Source organism: Lactuca sativa, chromosome 8 (assembly GCF_002870075.4).
Source record: "Lactuca sativa cultivar Salinas chromosome 8, Lsat_Salinas_v11, whole genome shotgun sequence".
In the NCBI taxonomy this organism is placed as follows: Eukaryota; Viridiplantae; Streptophyta; class Magnoliopsida; order Asterales; family Asteraceae; genus Lactuca; species Lactuca sativa.
Window position 1 is genome coordinate 18,882,627 of NC_056630.2, and position 14,456 is coordinate 18,897,082.

Here is a 14,456-nt window from a genome sequence, read left to right on the forward strand (position 1 = left end):
AAGATAAAAAGCAATTTATCAAAATTTTACTTTTTACGATACGCAGAGTTGTGTCAGTTTAATCGTGAAACTTCAAAGAAGCATAACTTCTACGTTCTAAGTCGGATTTAAATGTTACTTATATTTTTTGGAATCCTTATTACGTATACTAGGACTAGGCTAAGATTATTTGTGCTAATAATCTTTTATATTCGACGTGTATTTTAATCTTATTTATTATATTATTAAATAGCTATACATTTTGCATAAAATGTCTTATAAAACACATAAGCACATAAATATATGAATAATACTTTCTTATTCATTTATATAAAGGTTACAATAGTTGACCAAAGTGATTACAGACTACGACCAATCTAGCAGGAAACACAGGTGTTATAATCTATCAAAGGAATCATCAAGGTTCGAGCTTTATACCTCCTAGAGAATGTCGAAGAAGAGCAAAGTGTGGATCTACAAGCTATGGACTCCCGAGTACTCCTTCAATGGCCTCCTTCACAAAACACACAAAGAATCACTAAAATGCTTCAAAGTTCACGCTATGGGTGTAGGGTTTTGAGGTGAATGAATGGAAAGGTGGAGGTTGAGTATGGAGAGGGTCTCAAGGAGTTAAGGCCCTTAAATAGGGCTCACAAACCCACAATTAGGGTTTAAACCTTATGCACATACGCCTTGCATAGATATGTCTACCCTCGCATAGGGCATTAAACCCTCGCAAAGACTTGTTGACCTACGTCATGCGTAGGTGACTATCCTACGCCCCACATATGACCAAATTTCCCAAAAATTAGAACTTTAATAATACAAGAAATGTAATCGAGGAAACGTGTATTACAAATTAAATGGGTTAAACATTAATTAATTCATTAGTAATTAATTAGAATATTCTAGAACCATCTAAAATAAAGACATGTGACGATTTCAGAGAAGGATAAAGATTATCCTTAGAAACTTGAATTAAGTTGGAGACAATAAATAAGATGCTAGGGATCAAACCCTGACATTTATTGCCTATTAGAATTTTATTCTATGCCCCCCTTTTTTCTCCCCATTTGAACGAAAATCATAACCCCTCTCTAGGGTTATAGAATTTTCGTAAAAAGTCCCTCTCTCATAGGATTTCATATTTGCTAGTTGGTGTCTTACATGTGAAGCAAAAGAGAGATTCTTGGTTTGGGTTATTTTCATCCTTGCATAGTGGTTGTGACAAGATTTCAATCAAGAAACCAAGAAGATCGATAGGTTAGTATTTTCCGAATATTAAAATAGGTACCTATAATAGTAAAACCTAGATCCATACAATGCATGTACACATAAGGTTTATATTTTGATTCTCGTTGCACAAACTAGTATGTATAAAATGCATTAAATTCTATCAATTATAACATGTTATTACAAATAAACTATGCTTTATTTCCAAAATGATAAACACTATGTTTATTTTTTAGAAATCATTTCTTCAAATCTACAAATAACATATTATTATTCAATAGTACTCCAAATAACATTTTTTTAAATCATGTCATAATGTTTAATCCTTTCATCAAATTAAGGCCCCGTTTAATAGTTGTTAACTGAGAAAATGTTCACTAAGAAATGTCTGTCTAAGTAAGAAATTCTGACTGAGTAAAAATCATACTCTTTGATTGTTCATCTGACTAAACGTGTTGACTGATGCAAAAATGACCATTTTACCCTAATAATAATAATAATAATAATAATAATAATAATAATAATAATAATAATAATAAATCCACACCAAATAATATAACCAAATATCACAGGTTTACATCTCACAAAACAATATCGTCCTCTTGAGTCTATAAAACATACTAGAAATACTAATAAATTTTGCCAAATTGATTTCTTGATTGAATGTTTGTATGATTGTGTCACTCATCTCAAAATCAAATCCCATATTTGCTTATAAGTTAAAACCACCATATATGGCCTAAAATGAGCTTATTATATCATTAAACCTGAGGTGGAGGTATATTAGCTTATTATATCATTGCAAAATCCTATCTACACCACAATGGATACAATAAGAATAACCATCCACATATATCATACTTCAAATCACTGCTCTTTTGTGATTCCAAACGCTGCAATCAATGAAATGCAATATGTTCATCAGTAAACAGAATGACATTTTTACCCTCAAATTATTTATTTGTAGACAAGAGATGATAACATGGTATTGACATCAGCAAAGGCATCTTTGTTAATCACTTGAACAAATATATGTGTCTGTTCAGGTACGAATAAATTCAACAAAGGCACATTCAACATCACACATGAAGTGAACAAAATAACTTTTAGAGAAATAATGGCAGAAGTCGGAAACAACAATAATCGAAACAGCAAAAATCGAGAAGTAAAAATCGAAACTTTTAGATAAATAATGGCATAAATTGAAACTATTGCCGAAATCGATGCTTGCTAGTCGATGATGGCAGAAATCAGAAGTATTTATGAGACAAGGAAGGAAAAATCAATGCTTACCTGATCAAACGAGGAAGCAGCTTCGCTGATGCTTGCTGGTTGCGAGAGAAAAAACGATTCATTGAAAGATGAGAAAGAAAGGGAAGCATTGTTTATTTACCCGTCTTGACGTCTTTCTCGCCGAAGATCGAACGAAGGGACGGTCTTTATGTCCGACGACGGCGATGGAGAGTTTTCGATGGAGGCGGTCGTTGCTGGTATCGCTTTGGGAAGAAAGAAAAGAGAGGGTCTGAGCGTAATTTTTTCAGTTAGCTCCATTTCAATGTCTGACCGAGAAAGTGATATGGGCTAGACGGTTTGATTGAGAAAGCTTCTATCAAACATATCTTGTCTGACCGAGTCAACCCAAATCGCTGACTCGGTCCCAGTCATACGGTAACAAACAAGGCCTACTAATTTACATAGGTGATTTATTTCAAAGGGTTTGTAGCCCAACGATATTAGATGTTTGTAGCCCAACGGTATCTGAGTCGTCTTCCAAAAGTCACCTTCAATAAACACCTTCAATAAATGTAATTACAAAAGGGTTTGTAGCCCAACGGTATCAGATGTTTGTAGAAATATGGCTTTCAGCCAAATGTTGAAGGTTCGCGTATTGTTGGAAACGAAATGAATAGTTTAGAATTAAGGTAGGGAAGTGTGTTGTGTTTGCTATTTAAAAAAAACGTAATTAGTGTTGTAATTAACTTCTAATGAATAAATACATGTTTAGAATTATTTTCAAATGAATAAATAACGGGGATAATGACTTGATAATGTAAGATACTTTTTGAAATGTACACATTTAGTCCTTATTTTTTTTTTTTGTAAAATAAACCCTTATACTTTATTAATATGTACACATTAGGTCATTTTCACCGGATTCTACAGGTTTTGCTGACGTGGAAGGGTTTATTTTACAAAAAAAAAAGAATAATGACTAAATGTGTACATTTCAAAAAGTATCTTACCCTATCAAGTCATTTTCCCTTTCTTTTATTTTGTTGAAATGAAATACCCAGGAGGAAGTAGAGACGGTAGTTGGCGGCGAGGAGCTGCTCTGGTAGCCCACTCGTCGATTCTTTCTTCTTTTTCTGGCAACATATCTCAAAGATGGAAGCAAAGAAAGACAGATCGGAGAAACACAACAGGTAAAGGGTGTTTAGCTATTGTTGTTCGACCGGAAGGAAAAGAGACGAGAAAGAGAAAGGTCGCTGCCCTTTTCTTGTTGTTGGAGGATCACCCACCTCCGGTGACTAAGCTAATTAATTGCTATTTAGTGCCACTTGTGCTTCCACATCAGCAAAAACTGTAGAATCCGGTGAAAAATGACCTAATGTGTACATATTAATAAAGTATAAGGGTTTATTTTACAATAAAAAGAATAAGGACTAAATATGTACGATTCAAAAAATATCTTACCCTATCAAGTCATTTTCCCTGAAAGAAAATTCGTATATGACGGGTATACCGGGTATAACCGGTCACAAAGATTGCATTATTAAAAAAAATAAAGTATAAGGGTTTATTTCACAAAAAAAAAAAAAAAAAAAATTAAATATATACATTTCAAAAAATATCTTATCCTAACCAATCATTATCCCTAAATAAGGATGTAACCATGTTTAGAAACAATATTTATACGTGTTTAGATTTATCTTCAAATGAATAAATAAAGATGTAAGGTTATTCTTCTCAAAAATATATCATTAAAAATATGGAATACGTATTTTTTATTTTTTTTATTTTCCAGGCTAAAAAAATATTCCCTCTCTCTCTCCACGTCATCGTCTTCGCTCCATCCGCTACCCTGCAAAAAGCTCCTAAAACCCTTTTTTTCCCCAGATTTCCACCTCTCCTTCTTCATCTTCACAAACCCACCCACAAAAAACCCTTCGACTTTTATCAGTTTTCAAGTAAAGTCTCTGTATTGATCAAGGTATTCATCCTAATACATACTTTCTAGTTTCTATATTCTTATGTTTCGTATCTTCTTTAAATCAATACTAAAGTTTCTGATGATGCTTGCATTTCATTGGGTTCCTCAACAATTCGATCTTCTTTAAAATCAATGTTCATAATTTTCTTGGAATTATCTATAAATTTTCTCTTTTGATCTTTGTTTTCAACCGGGTTTCCCAAGAAACATATACATTGAATAATCTAGGTTCATAATATTCTTGAACTTAATCGTATACGTTTTGATTTCTTGAGAAGCGTTATGTAGCACTCTAATCTCACTTCAGTTTCTTTGGTTTTCCCAAAAACAGATCTTATTAATAAATTATGTTCATACTTCATATGTTCTTGATTTAATGATAAACTACTTGATTTTTTAGGCATGCAAATCCTATTACCCAATAGTTAGATTGTTTTAACTATTTATGTTCATATTTTCTTGAATTTTATGATAAAACAATCTGAGTTTCTTGATTTATAAAGATCCTATATTCTCATTGGGTTTTCCAGCAGTTAGATCCTTTTAGCAATCGATGTTCATATGTTCTTCAAAATAATGTCACAATTACCATTAATTTGTTACTTTTTTCTTGAAAACATACATCAAGATCAAAGAATGCACCTTTGACACAGATGGGGTTATAACTTATAACCAACTATAAAGATTCAATCTTGTTAGGGATTTTTAGGTGAAAATTGAAGAGCATTGAGGAATAATAGATCAAGAAGGGGGAAAGGGTAACTATGTCTTTTATTGGGACACAGCAGAAATGCAAAGCTTGTGGGAAAACAGTTTATCCGGTGGAACTTTTATCTGCTGATGGTGTTGATTATCACAAGTCATGCTTTAGGTGTAGCCATTGCAAAGGTACCCTTAAGGTATGTTTTTTATCATGAAGATACACTCATCGACATGTGAAATACCGATACTCACCCTCTACTCTGTCTGCATTCATACATTCTTCTTATTCGAGTTTAAGTAATTACGGTTTACTTTCAGCTTAGCAACTACTCATCAATGGAAGGTGTACTATACTGTAAGCCTCATTTCGATCAGCTGTTCAAGGAGAGTGGAAATTTCAACAAGAACTTCCAATCACGTATGATATCTCTTCAATTTTCCCCCCCTTTTTGCTTGTTAGTTTCTGATAAATTTTGAAACTTCTGACAGCTGCAAGGTTTGCTGAGAATTTAACACCACATCTGGTAGGTTTTCGCACAAATTCGTGTTTGATTTGGATATGTAGCGAAGATGGATCTAAGTCATGAGTTTTTGGAACCATTTTTGTAGACGAAATCACCAAGTAAAGCTGCTGGGATGTTTTCCGGCACCCAAGAGAAATGTGCGACTTGTGGCAAAACAGCTTATCCTCTTGAAAAGGTATGAATCGAAGAACCAAATCGTGTTAAAATTGAAGTGATAGATTTATTAGGGTTTTGGGTTCGGGTATGAATCAAACCTAACCGTGTTAAAAAGTGATGGGATAATTAGGGTTTTGGGTTCAGGTGACAGTGGAGAACGAAGCGTACCATAAGTCCTGTTTCAAGTGCTCCCATGGGGGATGCTCGTTATCTCCATCAAATTACGCAGCGCTAGAAGGGATTTTATACTGCAAACACCATTTCTCGCAGTTATTCAAGGAGAAGGGCAGCTACAATCATCTTATTAAGTCCGCCTCCGTCAAACGCTCTGCCGCAGCTACAGCTGCAGCGGCCGTAGCAGCCACCGCTGTTCCTGAAGCTTGAAAGTTGAAATAGGATTTTGAAATCTATGATCTTACAAATAGACGGTTGATTTGTTTTGATTTTCATTTTCATTTGGCAATCGTTGATGATCGATTTCGATGGGAAACTGGTTTGATTGTATTTACCGATGACTGTATTTTCCAAAGATGTATTTTGGGCATTTCTGGTAGACGCAATTGTTGGAAATTCTTGGCCCGGACCCGCCTACAAAATCATCTATTAACTGCCCCATTAAGGGCTGTCTTATGCCAGTTTTATAACTGCTCGTGAGCCGTTTGTGGCAGTTTTCGTGACAGTTTCATAATGTCACTAAAGGGACTATAAAGGCATGTTGAGGTCATTTTGAAAGGAGTCTTTGATCTTGGATGAGAAACTAGAGAGTAATCAATTTTGCATATACATGATTGTCTCACAAAAATGGAGAAATAAACAAGTAATCGATTTGCATTCGTATGTTAATCTGGGTATGTTGTAATTTTTTTCAATTTATTTGGTATCGGAGCATTAAACTTGTAAACGAATCGAATCGACACGAACAAGGGCATGTTCATGTTTGTTTGTTTAAGTTAGTCGAACAAATAAACGAATATGATTGAATAAACAAATGTGTTTTCTTGTTTATGTTCGTTTGTTTAACAAATTATATTGTTCATGTTCGTTTGTGTATGTCCGTGAAAATGTCAAAAAAAACATACACGAACGTAGATAAATAAACATATATAAACATAAGCGAACATATAATATAATAACGTAATCAAACACAATTGAACATATATGAATAAAAAAAAACTTAAATAAACGAACATAATTAAACGAACGAGACCATTGTTCATATTCGTTCGTTTAATTAAACGAATGAGAATTTGTGTTTATGTTCGTTCGTTTATTTAATAAATGAACATAAATGCAATTTCCATTGAACGGTTATAGTTCGTATAACATTCGGTTCATTTACAGCCCTACATTGCATAGTGAGTTTATTTCACGGTTAAGATGAATGTCGATAATAAATTCATCGGTTGGAATTTAAATTTCACATTTTTAATGATTTTTTTATTGTGATTATAAATTTTCAATCATGTGGCAACATATATATACGGTTGTCATCAAAGAATGGATGGTCAATCATTTTTATCACACTTTTTCATAATTAATAATAGAAAAAACTATATAAACCCAACATTAAAACGAAATCTTAGGTGGAAAAACCACCGGTGTAAGGTGGAGAAATGACATTGACGAATAGAAGCAAAACATACTCATTTCCATCAATAACCCTTTGAGTATTATCATTGTCGAGTTCAAGAACTATTCGTCGGGCCTTAGTCAACACCTCCACCTCAGGGAAAGAATAAGAACTATTGTGAGATATACAAATCTAAAATGGGGTTTTGTTGTCAAAGCTCAAAACCAAACGACGTCAATGTTGATTTCTTCTTGTTATTGCAATTACACTTCTTTATTTGGGTTGACCATAACAGATCTACAAAACTTGTAACTGGTGAAGAGTTCTCTTTCCGATCTGGAGTCTCCGACAACAAAGAAAGCGTCATAATCTTATCTTCTCTGGTAGACGAAGGCCGTGGATAAACGATGACGTCGCATTTTTACCGCGCCTCTTCAAATTATTATGTTCTCGTTAACCCTAACATACTCTCTTTTACCTTTTCCACACTTAATGTACCCAACATTGTTCGCCGTCGTGGGACCACATAAACCTGACCCAACAACGGCTGATACTTTAGCATTATCCCCACCACCTTCGACTCGCCGTAAATCCCACCACCCCTGCATGTCTTGCAATACAACAACCACCCAAACCGTTCATTTCCTGGTCAAAAGTACAACAACCAACACCTTATTCGAGGAGTATTTTTAGAATTTGTTTTAACACGAGGAACGATTGTTGGAGGATAGACATATATAAAGAAATAGAGGGGCCAAGTGTGACGACAAATTTGGACTAGGGAAAAGAAGTGATTAGTGGAAACTAAAACTTGGCATGAGGACCCTCATGCCAATGGAGGGTGATTAGAAGAGAGCCAATTAGGTGAGGAGAGGTGTATAGTAGAATTCATGGTTTGAAGGGAACGGAGGGTATTAAGCTAAAGGAAATGGACATGTCAATAAAAACAAATGGTCACATGGATATTAAACCAATTTTATTAGGTTAGGTGATTAAATGCACATTTTAAAAATTATTTTGTTCCCTCATAAGCACGAAAAATTCTTTAAGAGACTGAATGACAAATGTGCAAAACATTATAAAGCTAATATGTCATTTTTCCAAAAATAAAGTTAAAAAGACCAATAATGCAAATTACCTAAACCACAATAAACATTCGTGTAATTTACCCTTTATATTTTATCATTAAATATTTGATTGTCTTCGATAGACTAGTATACGTTTTTCTGTTTTTCTTTACAACATTATAGTGCATTTCAACCGAGTATTGTTGCTAATATCGGATGCCACATTTGTCAAAATATTAACGTAAAGTCGACCTAAATGAACCTTCTGTACTATTGAATGTCATATGTCATAGTGGACAGTTTACTTTATTGAAATATATTCAAATTATGTAATAAGAATTAAAAACATTAATAACCTATTAAATACAATTAAAAAAAATAAACAACTTAATGAATTGTTATCGGTTGTTAATGTTATAACACTAAACAAATCAAAAGCTTGTTGCATTTTTAATAAACTTTGAATTTTAAAAATCCCATTAAGCGGAAAAGGACGCCGTTTGTGTTTTGACGACAACTTCTGGCGGGATTACAAGTTTTTCCCGCCAAAATCCCATTATCTTCTACCCCTCTCCTTCACTCGGCATAGCTTCTGTACACCTCTCTCTCTCTCTCTCTCTCTCTCTCTCTCTCTCGCAAGAATCAACATCAGTTTCTCTCACAGACGAGAAAATGTTGGAACTAAGGTTGGTTCAGGGCAGTCTTTTGAAGAAAGTGATGGAATCCATAAAGGATCTGGTGAACGACGCCAACTTTGACTGTTCGGCGACAGGATTCTCACTGCAGGCCATGGATTCAAGCCATGTAGCGCTTGTCTCACTCCTACTCAGATCTGAGGGTTTCGAGCACTACCGATGCGATCGTAACCTCTCAATGGGAATGAATCTCGGTAACATGGCAAAAATGCTAAAATGCGCCGGCAATGACGACATTGTCACCGTCAAGGCTGACGACGGCGGCGACTGCGTCACCTTCATGTTTGAAAGCCCTAGTAATACTTCTGCTCTCTAGTTTCTACCTTTCATTAATGCGAATTTAGGGTTTTTTGAAGGCGATTTTAGGGTTTTTTGAATTAAACAAATATCTGCATCAATAATGCGCTTTTAGGGTTTTTTGAATGCATTTTGTTGAATTTACGGGAGACTATTAGTTATATCTGCAAATCAAAATTAAATATAGGATTGTCGTTTGGTATTTCAGTCGTTACGTCTAATTGATAAATCTATTACAGTTATATGCTACAATTTTATGATGATTCGCCGCTCATCCTCTGTTTCTTTTTTAAATTTGCTACTTGTATGTGCTTATGATATTGAGTTATTCGATCGAAATGTTTCAGATCAAGATAAGATTGCTGATTTTGAGATGAAGCTGATGGATATTGATAGTGAACATCTTGGAATACCAGAAGCAGAATATGAAGCCATTGTCCGAATGCCATCTGCAGAGTTTGCAAGAATCTGCAAAGATCTTAGCACCATAGGAGACACTGGTATTCTTTTTTTTTTTCATCATGGTTAAAACACTCCACTTCTATTTACTTTTCAAAATCTAGTGTTAATTCATGATCAATTTGGTGTTTGTAGTTGTGATATCTGTCACCAAAGAAGGTGTAAAATTTTCCACCAGAGGTGACATTGGGACTGCAAACATCGTCTTAAGACAAAATACTTCTGTTGACAAGGTATGTAAGACTAATTACAGACCTTTTTGAAAACAAATGATATGAAATTTTACTTACTTTTTTGTGTAAAAACTTATGCAGCCAGAAGAAGCAACTATAATCGAAATGGAGACACCAGTTTCCTTAACATTTGCTTTAAGGTACATGAACTCCTTCACCAAGGCGACTCCATTAGCAAGCCAAGTGACAGTGAGTTTGTCTTCTGAGCTGCCAGTTGTGGTGGAATACAAAATTGCAGAAATGGGTTATCTAAGATTCTATTTGGCTCCAAAGATTGAAGAAGATGAGGAGATGGGCGGTGGTCATCAGGCTGAGCCCAAGAAACAACCAGAGAAGAAACCAAAGACTGAGCCTAAATCAAATGGAGAAGGGGCTCCTAAACGACGTGTCTTGAAGGTAGATCTTGATGAAGAAGAAGAGGAAACTAAACCACAGGTTGTGAAGAAATCTGGAAGTGAGAATGGTGATTATGTTGAAGTTTTGGATGTTAAGGCTGGAACTGGTGTTATTGAGCCAAAAACAGAGGTTGAAGTAATGGATGTTGAGTAGGTTAGTGATGAAAAGTCTTATGAAGTTAAGTTGTTGGGGTTAATTTTGTTTATGCAATATGAAAGTATGTATGTAAACCCTTGAGTAGTGTTTTCAAATAGAAATGAGAGAGCATTGGTGTCTTGTTTTAACATTAACTAAATCATTTTATCCAGAAAGGGTTAATGCCACTAAATAGCTATTCACATTGACTAATTAAGTTCATAGTCCTATTTTTGGCTTCATAAACCTGTCATTATGTCTTTCATAAAGTGGTTGAATGGGAAAGATATTTGTCTAGATAAAGAACTGTATAACTTTTGATATTTTTAAGACTAAAAAAACTGCTAAATAACATGTTTGTTTCTTTTTTAAACCAAACAGTCTGAATAAAACTAAATTACCGTATTACTCTTAAAAGTCAAAGAAATATTATTCATCTATCAGTTTTAACTTGTAAGAAGCTGTGAGGAAAAATAAGTAAAGATATAGCGTCTTAATATAACTAAAGCAGTGTTATTTGTGGCTGAATCCATTAAGTTTTTCTCTCTAGATTAAGTCAAAAAGTTTAATAACTATTGAGTCCCAAAGTTATACAATAACCGACTAAATGCTATTAATTGACATTAACCCTATTAAAAATGTAAGAAGTCACACAATGAAAGGATAAATGGGCATAGCCTTGAATAAATAATCTATAAGAAGTTTGAATATAACATAATTCATAGCAAATTAATTCTACAATTCTTACACTATGAACCCTAAACACAGATGTAACTAATGGCTTACTTTTGATTTTTGATGTTTGCTGTTACACATATGCAGCTTCAATGTCCCTAAGCTCAAGGTTTTATGAGCATAAAATATATAGTATATAAAAAATATGAATTTAGAGGGCAAGATCAGCAGCAACAAGCAACAGCACATAAAGCCTAACCTGCTTCAAGTTGTCCATGGTGAGCTTGTAATCTTTAACTAATTAAGTTATAAATAATAATTATGGGTCTCATTTATTGCTACGCTTCTTGGCTTCACTATAAAGAATAACTCCAATCACTGTCAATGTGTATCCCGCCATCCCAGTCACAGACACCGGATTTCTAAAAATTAGTATCGAAACAACCACTGCAACTGCCCCCTTTGCGTTTCCCAATACCTAAAATATCAAACCCTAATTTGTTACAAACAAGATCATGTTTTTCTTTGAAGCTAGAGATTGAATAGATAACTACAGACATACCTGAAGTGTAAGAGCGCTGGTGTGTTTTGTGACCAAAAAGTTTGTCAAATTCACGAAATATGCAAGCGCAGAGTTGAAAAGCAATAGCCAAACAATCCCAAAATCTTGTCTTGCAAGGGCTATTGTTATACCAACGACATTCCTTTCCATGTATAATGTTGCAGGAAGCAGGAATACGACAGCAATAGGAGCCATGTATAGAAGGAGATTCATGGAGTTCAACTTCTCCCTGAAGTAAAAAATGACATGTAATGTTAGTTGAATAGATGATGGAAATCTATCATGAATCATGAATGATTCCTTACCCTTCAGAAGAAAGCAAGATCCCTTGAACAACTGTTTTTAATGCTCTTGCAGCAGTAGCTCCAATGCACATTATAAACCCAAACAGATGAAAACTAGGCTCGCCCTAAAGCCAAACATGAATAATTAGAAAAAGGAAACATAAACTGGAAGCTAATATCTGAAAGAAGCATACCCCACTAGCGATAATAACACCAGTTACAACAGGAATGAGGGTGATATAAGTAAGCCAAGCCTCCTTCTTCAAAGTCATGAGATACGCGAACACGGCAGTGAAAAACGGCGTCGTAGCACCAATCGCTTGATTAAACGATACAGGTAAATACCTAAGCGAAATGTTGCCACTTACAACGGATCCACAGAAGATTAAGCTCAGAGCAGAGATCTTAAAGAACTGAACACGAGATCGGATAGTCTGCATAGGAACCATCTTTAGCCATGCGATAGCGATGTAGCTTAGCAAAGCACAAGCTGTCATATGACACATAGTGAGGAAGATCGGGTACTTGAAACCGTAATTGCTAAGCAAATATTTGTTGAGCAATAAAACCCCAATGTTGGATGAGTACCATGACGTTACAAGCCCAATCGTGAAGAACCGGGTGGGAGACGGGCTCTTTATTGCCGACATTTCTTAACAAAATCGAAACTGGACCAATTTTTTTCAATCTGATTGATGATAATTGATTCTTCTCCCTCTGCTTCTACAATTAGAACAAGGACGGCATTGGATCTGAGGGAGATCTAGGAAGCATTACGGAATCTGGACAGAGGATGAACTGAATCGAAACAAAACCGCGTGTTTACCAGATTGAAGATAGAGAAGAAGAGAGGTGACGCTAGCGTTCTGCGAAGGACGACCGGCGATCGACACTCGACGATCGACGACCGGCGACTATTCTGCTTAGTTAGTCTGTCTCCTTGCACAGGGAAGAGAGAAGGGGTTTGGGAGGAGGCAATTTATATACGAGTGTAATAAGCACTAACTTATATTTATAGTGCACTAAAGTGTAAATATTAATTCTTCTCGGGCGAATTTACATAACAAGTACTTTAATAATTACGAAATTTCATCTAAGATCCCACATGTAATAACTTTTGTTTAAGTAGTCTCTAAATAATGAAAAAGTTTAGTCTTGACAACTTCATATGCTATAACTCTTTTTCAAAACAGGCAAATCTAATGTTAAAGACGAGCCATTTAAAGGATGTTATAAAAAATGAAAGTACTAATAGTAGTACAAAGTTTTGGCAAATTGATGGTGTAGATTTATGTATACTAGATAACTGTAGTATCATTTTAATGTCATAATAGAAATATATGTGATTCTTCATGTACTTGATCATCTAATATTTATTAGAATGACACAACAACTAAATACAAACATAGAAGAGTGGAAACAAGGGATAGCATCACAAAAAGTTGATAGCCTTTTGTACCTTATAGATATATACATTTGTATGTTTATATAAAATATAAAATATAGTTAAATGGTTAATTACTTACCTATAATTTGATGATATATATATATATATATATATATAATATATATATATATATATATATATATATATATATATATATATATATATATATATATATATATATATATATATATATATATATATATGGGGACAAAGCTGCGAAATTGGTCTTTGTGATTTTCGATAAACTTTAAATAGGGTCAAAAAAGTTTTTAACATGTATGGAAGGTCCAAAATAAAAAACTTTCTGTGATTTTGGTAAAAAAAAACTTGAAAAGACGGTTATACCATTTTATTTTCTTTTTTGAAATTTTTATAATTATTTAAATGCTATTTTAATTTAAAAATAATAAGAAAAAAATAATAATTATCCCCCATCCACCCCATCGTTCTCTCACACACATACATATACTTCTCTCTCTACTGTATCCTTCTTCTCTCTTTAACTCAAGTTCTCTTTCTCTCGTCTTCTTCATTTCACCTTTCACCTGCAAATCATGTGCAATTGAAAAAAAAAACCTCAAATGGAAAACACCTTCCTTTTCTCTCTACCTCTCATTTCCATCTTATACATGTAAGAATGAATGATCCAAAATAACAAAAACCCACATAAACACTCATTGCAACACAAACCCAACACCACTAAGGATTTCTACACAGTAACATCAACCATGTCGATTTCAACAGTAGTCACTCCGTCACGCCTCCCTCGTCGATGAACCCTCTCAGATGATGTATGTGATTTCAAGCCACATCCCAAAGTCTTTTTCTCAT

The 14,456-nt window shown here is 34.3% G+C and overlaps 3 protein-coding genes across 6 annotated transcripts; 2 read left to right on the top strand and 1 right to left on the bottom strand.

Annotated features, from left to right (window-relative positions):
- Positions 1-4,230: 4,230 nt before the first annotated feature.
- On the top strand, positions 4,231-6,375 carry LOC111919731 (LIM domain-containing protein WLIM2b). 4 transcript variants are annotated; one of them, XM_023915316.3, is made up of 6 exons: positions 4,231-4,423; positions 5,123-5,322; positions 5,444-5,543; positions 5,615-5,649; positions 5,735-5,824; positions 5,936-6,071. In XM_023915316.3, exons 2-6 carry the CDS (start codon positions 5,188-5,190, stop codon positions 5,951-5,953), a joined length of 378 nt encoding a protein of 125 aa, XP_023771084.1. In that variant the 5' UTR covers positions 4,231-4,423; positions 5,123-5,187; the 3' UTR covers positions 5,954-6,071. The 4 variants fall into 4 exon arrangements, with proteins under 4 accessions (XP_023771084.1, XP_023771083.1, XP_023771081.1 ...); XM_023915315.3 differs by having other exon boundaries at positions 4,237-4,423; positions 5,108-5,322; positions 5,950-6,375; XM_023915313.3 differs by having other exon boundaries at positions 4,237-4,423; positions 5,950-6,375.
- Positions 6,376-9,030: 2,655 nt separating this feature from the next.
- On the top strand, positions 9,031-10,817 carry LOC111919730 (proliferating cell nuclear antigen). Its single transcript, XM_023915312.3, has 4 exons — positions 9,031-9,433; positions 9,782-9,934; positions 10,029-10,126; positions 10,208-10,817. The coding sequence occupies exons 1-4, from the start codon at positions 9,115-9,117 to the stop codon at positions 10,673-10,675; spliced, it is 1,038 nt and encodes a 345-aa protein (XP_023771080.1). The 5' UTR covers positions 9,031-9,114; the 3' UTR covers positions 10,676-10,817.
- A 496-nt stretch (positions 10,818-11,313) lies between these two features.
- Positions 11,314-13,168, bottom strand: LOC111919732 (probable sugar phosphate/phosphate translocator At3g11320). Its single transcript, XM_023915317.1, has 4 exons — positions 12,373-13,168; positions 12,200-12,303; positions 11,895-12,123; positions 11,314-11,810 (listed from the first exon to the last, which is right to left on the bottom strand). Exons 1-4 carry the CDS (start codon positions 12,826-12,828, stop codon positions 11,661-11,663), a joined length of 939 nt encoding a protein of 312 aa, XP_023771085.1. The 5' UTR covers positions 12,829-13,168; the 3' UTR covers positions 11,314-11,660.
- Positions 13,169-14,456: the final 1,288 nt, after the last annotated feature.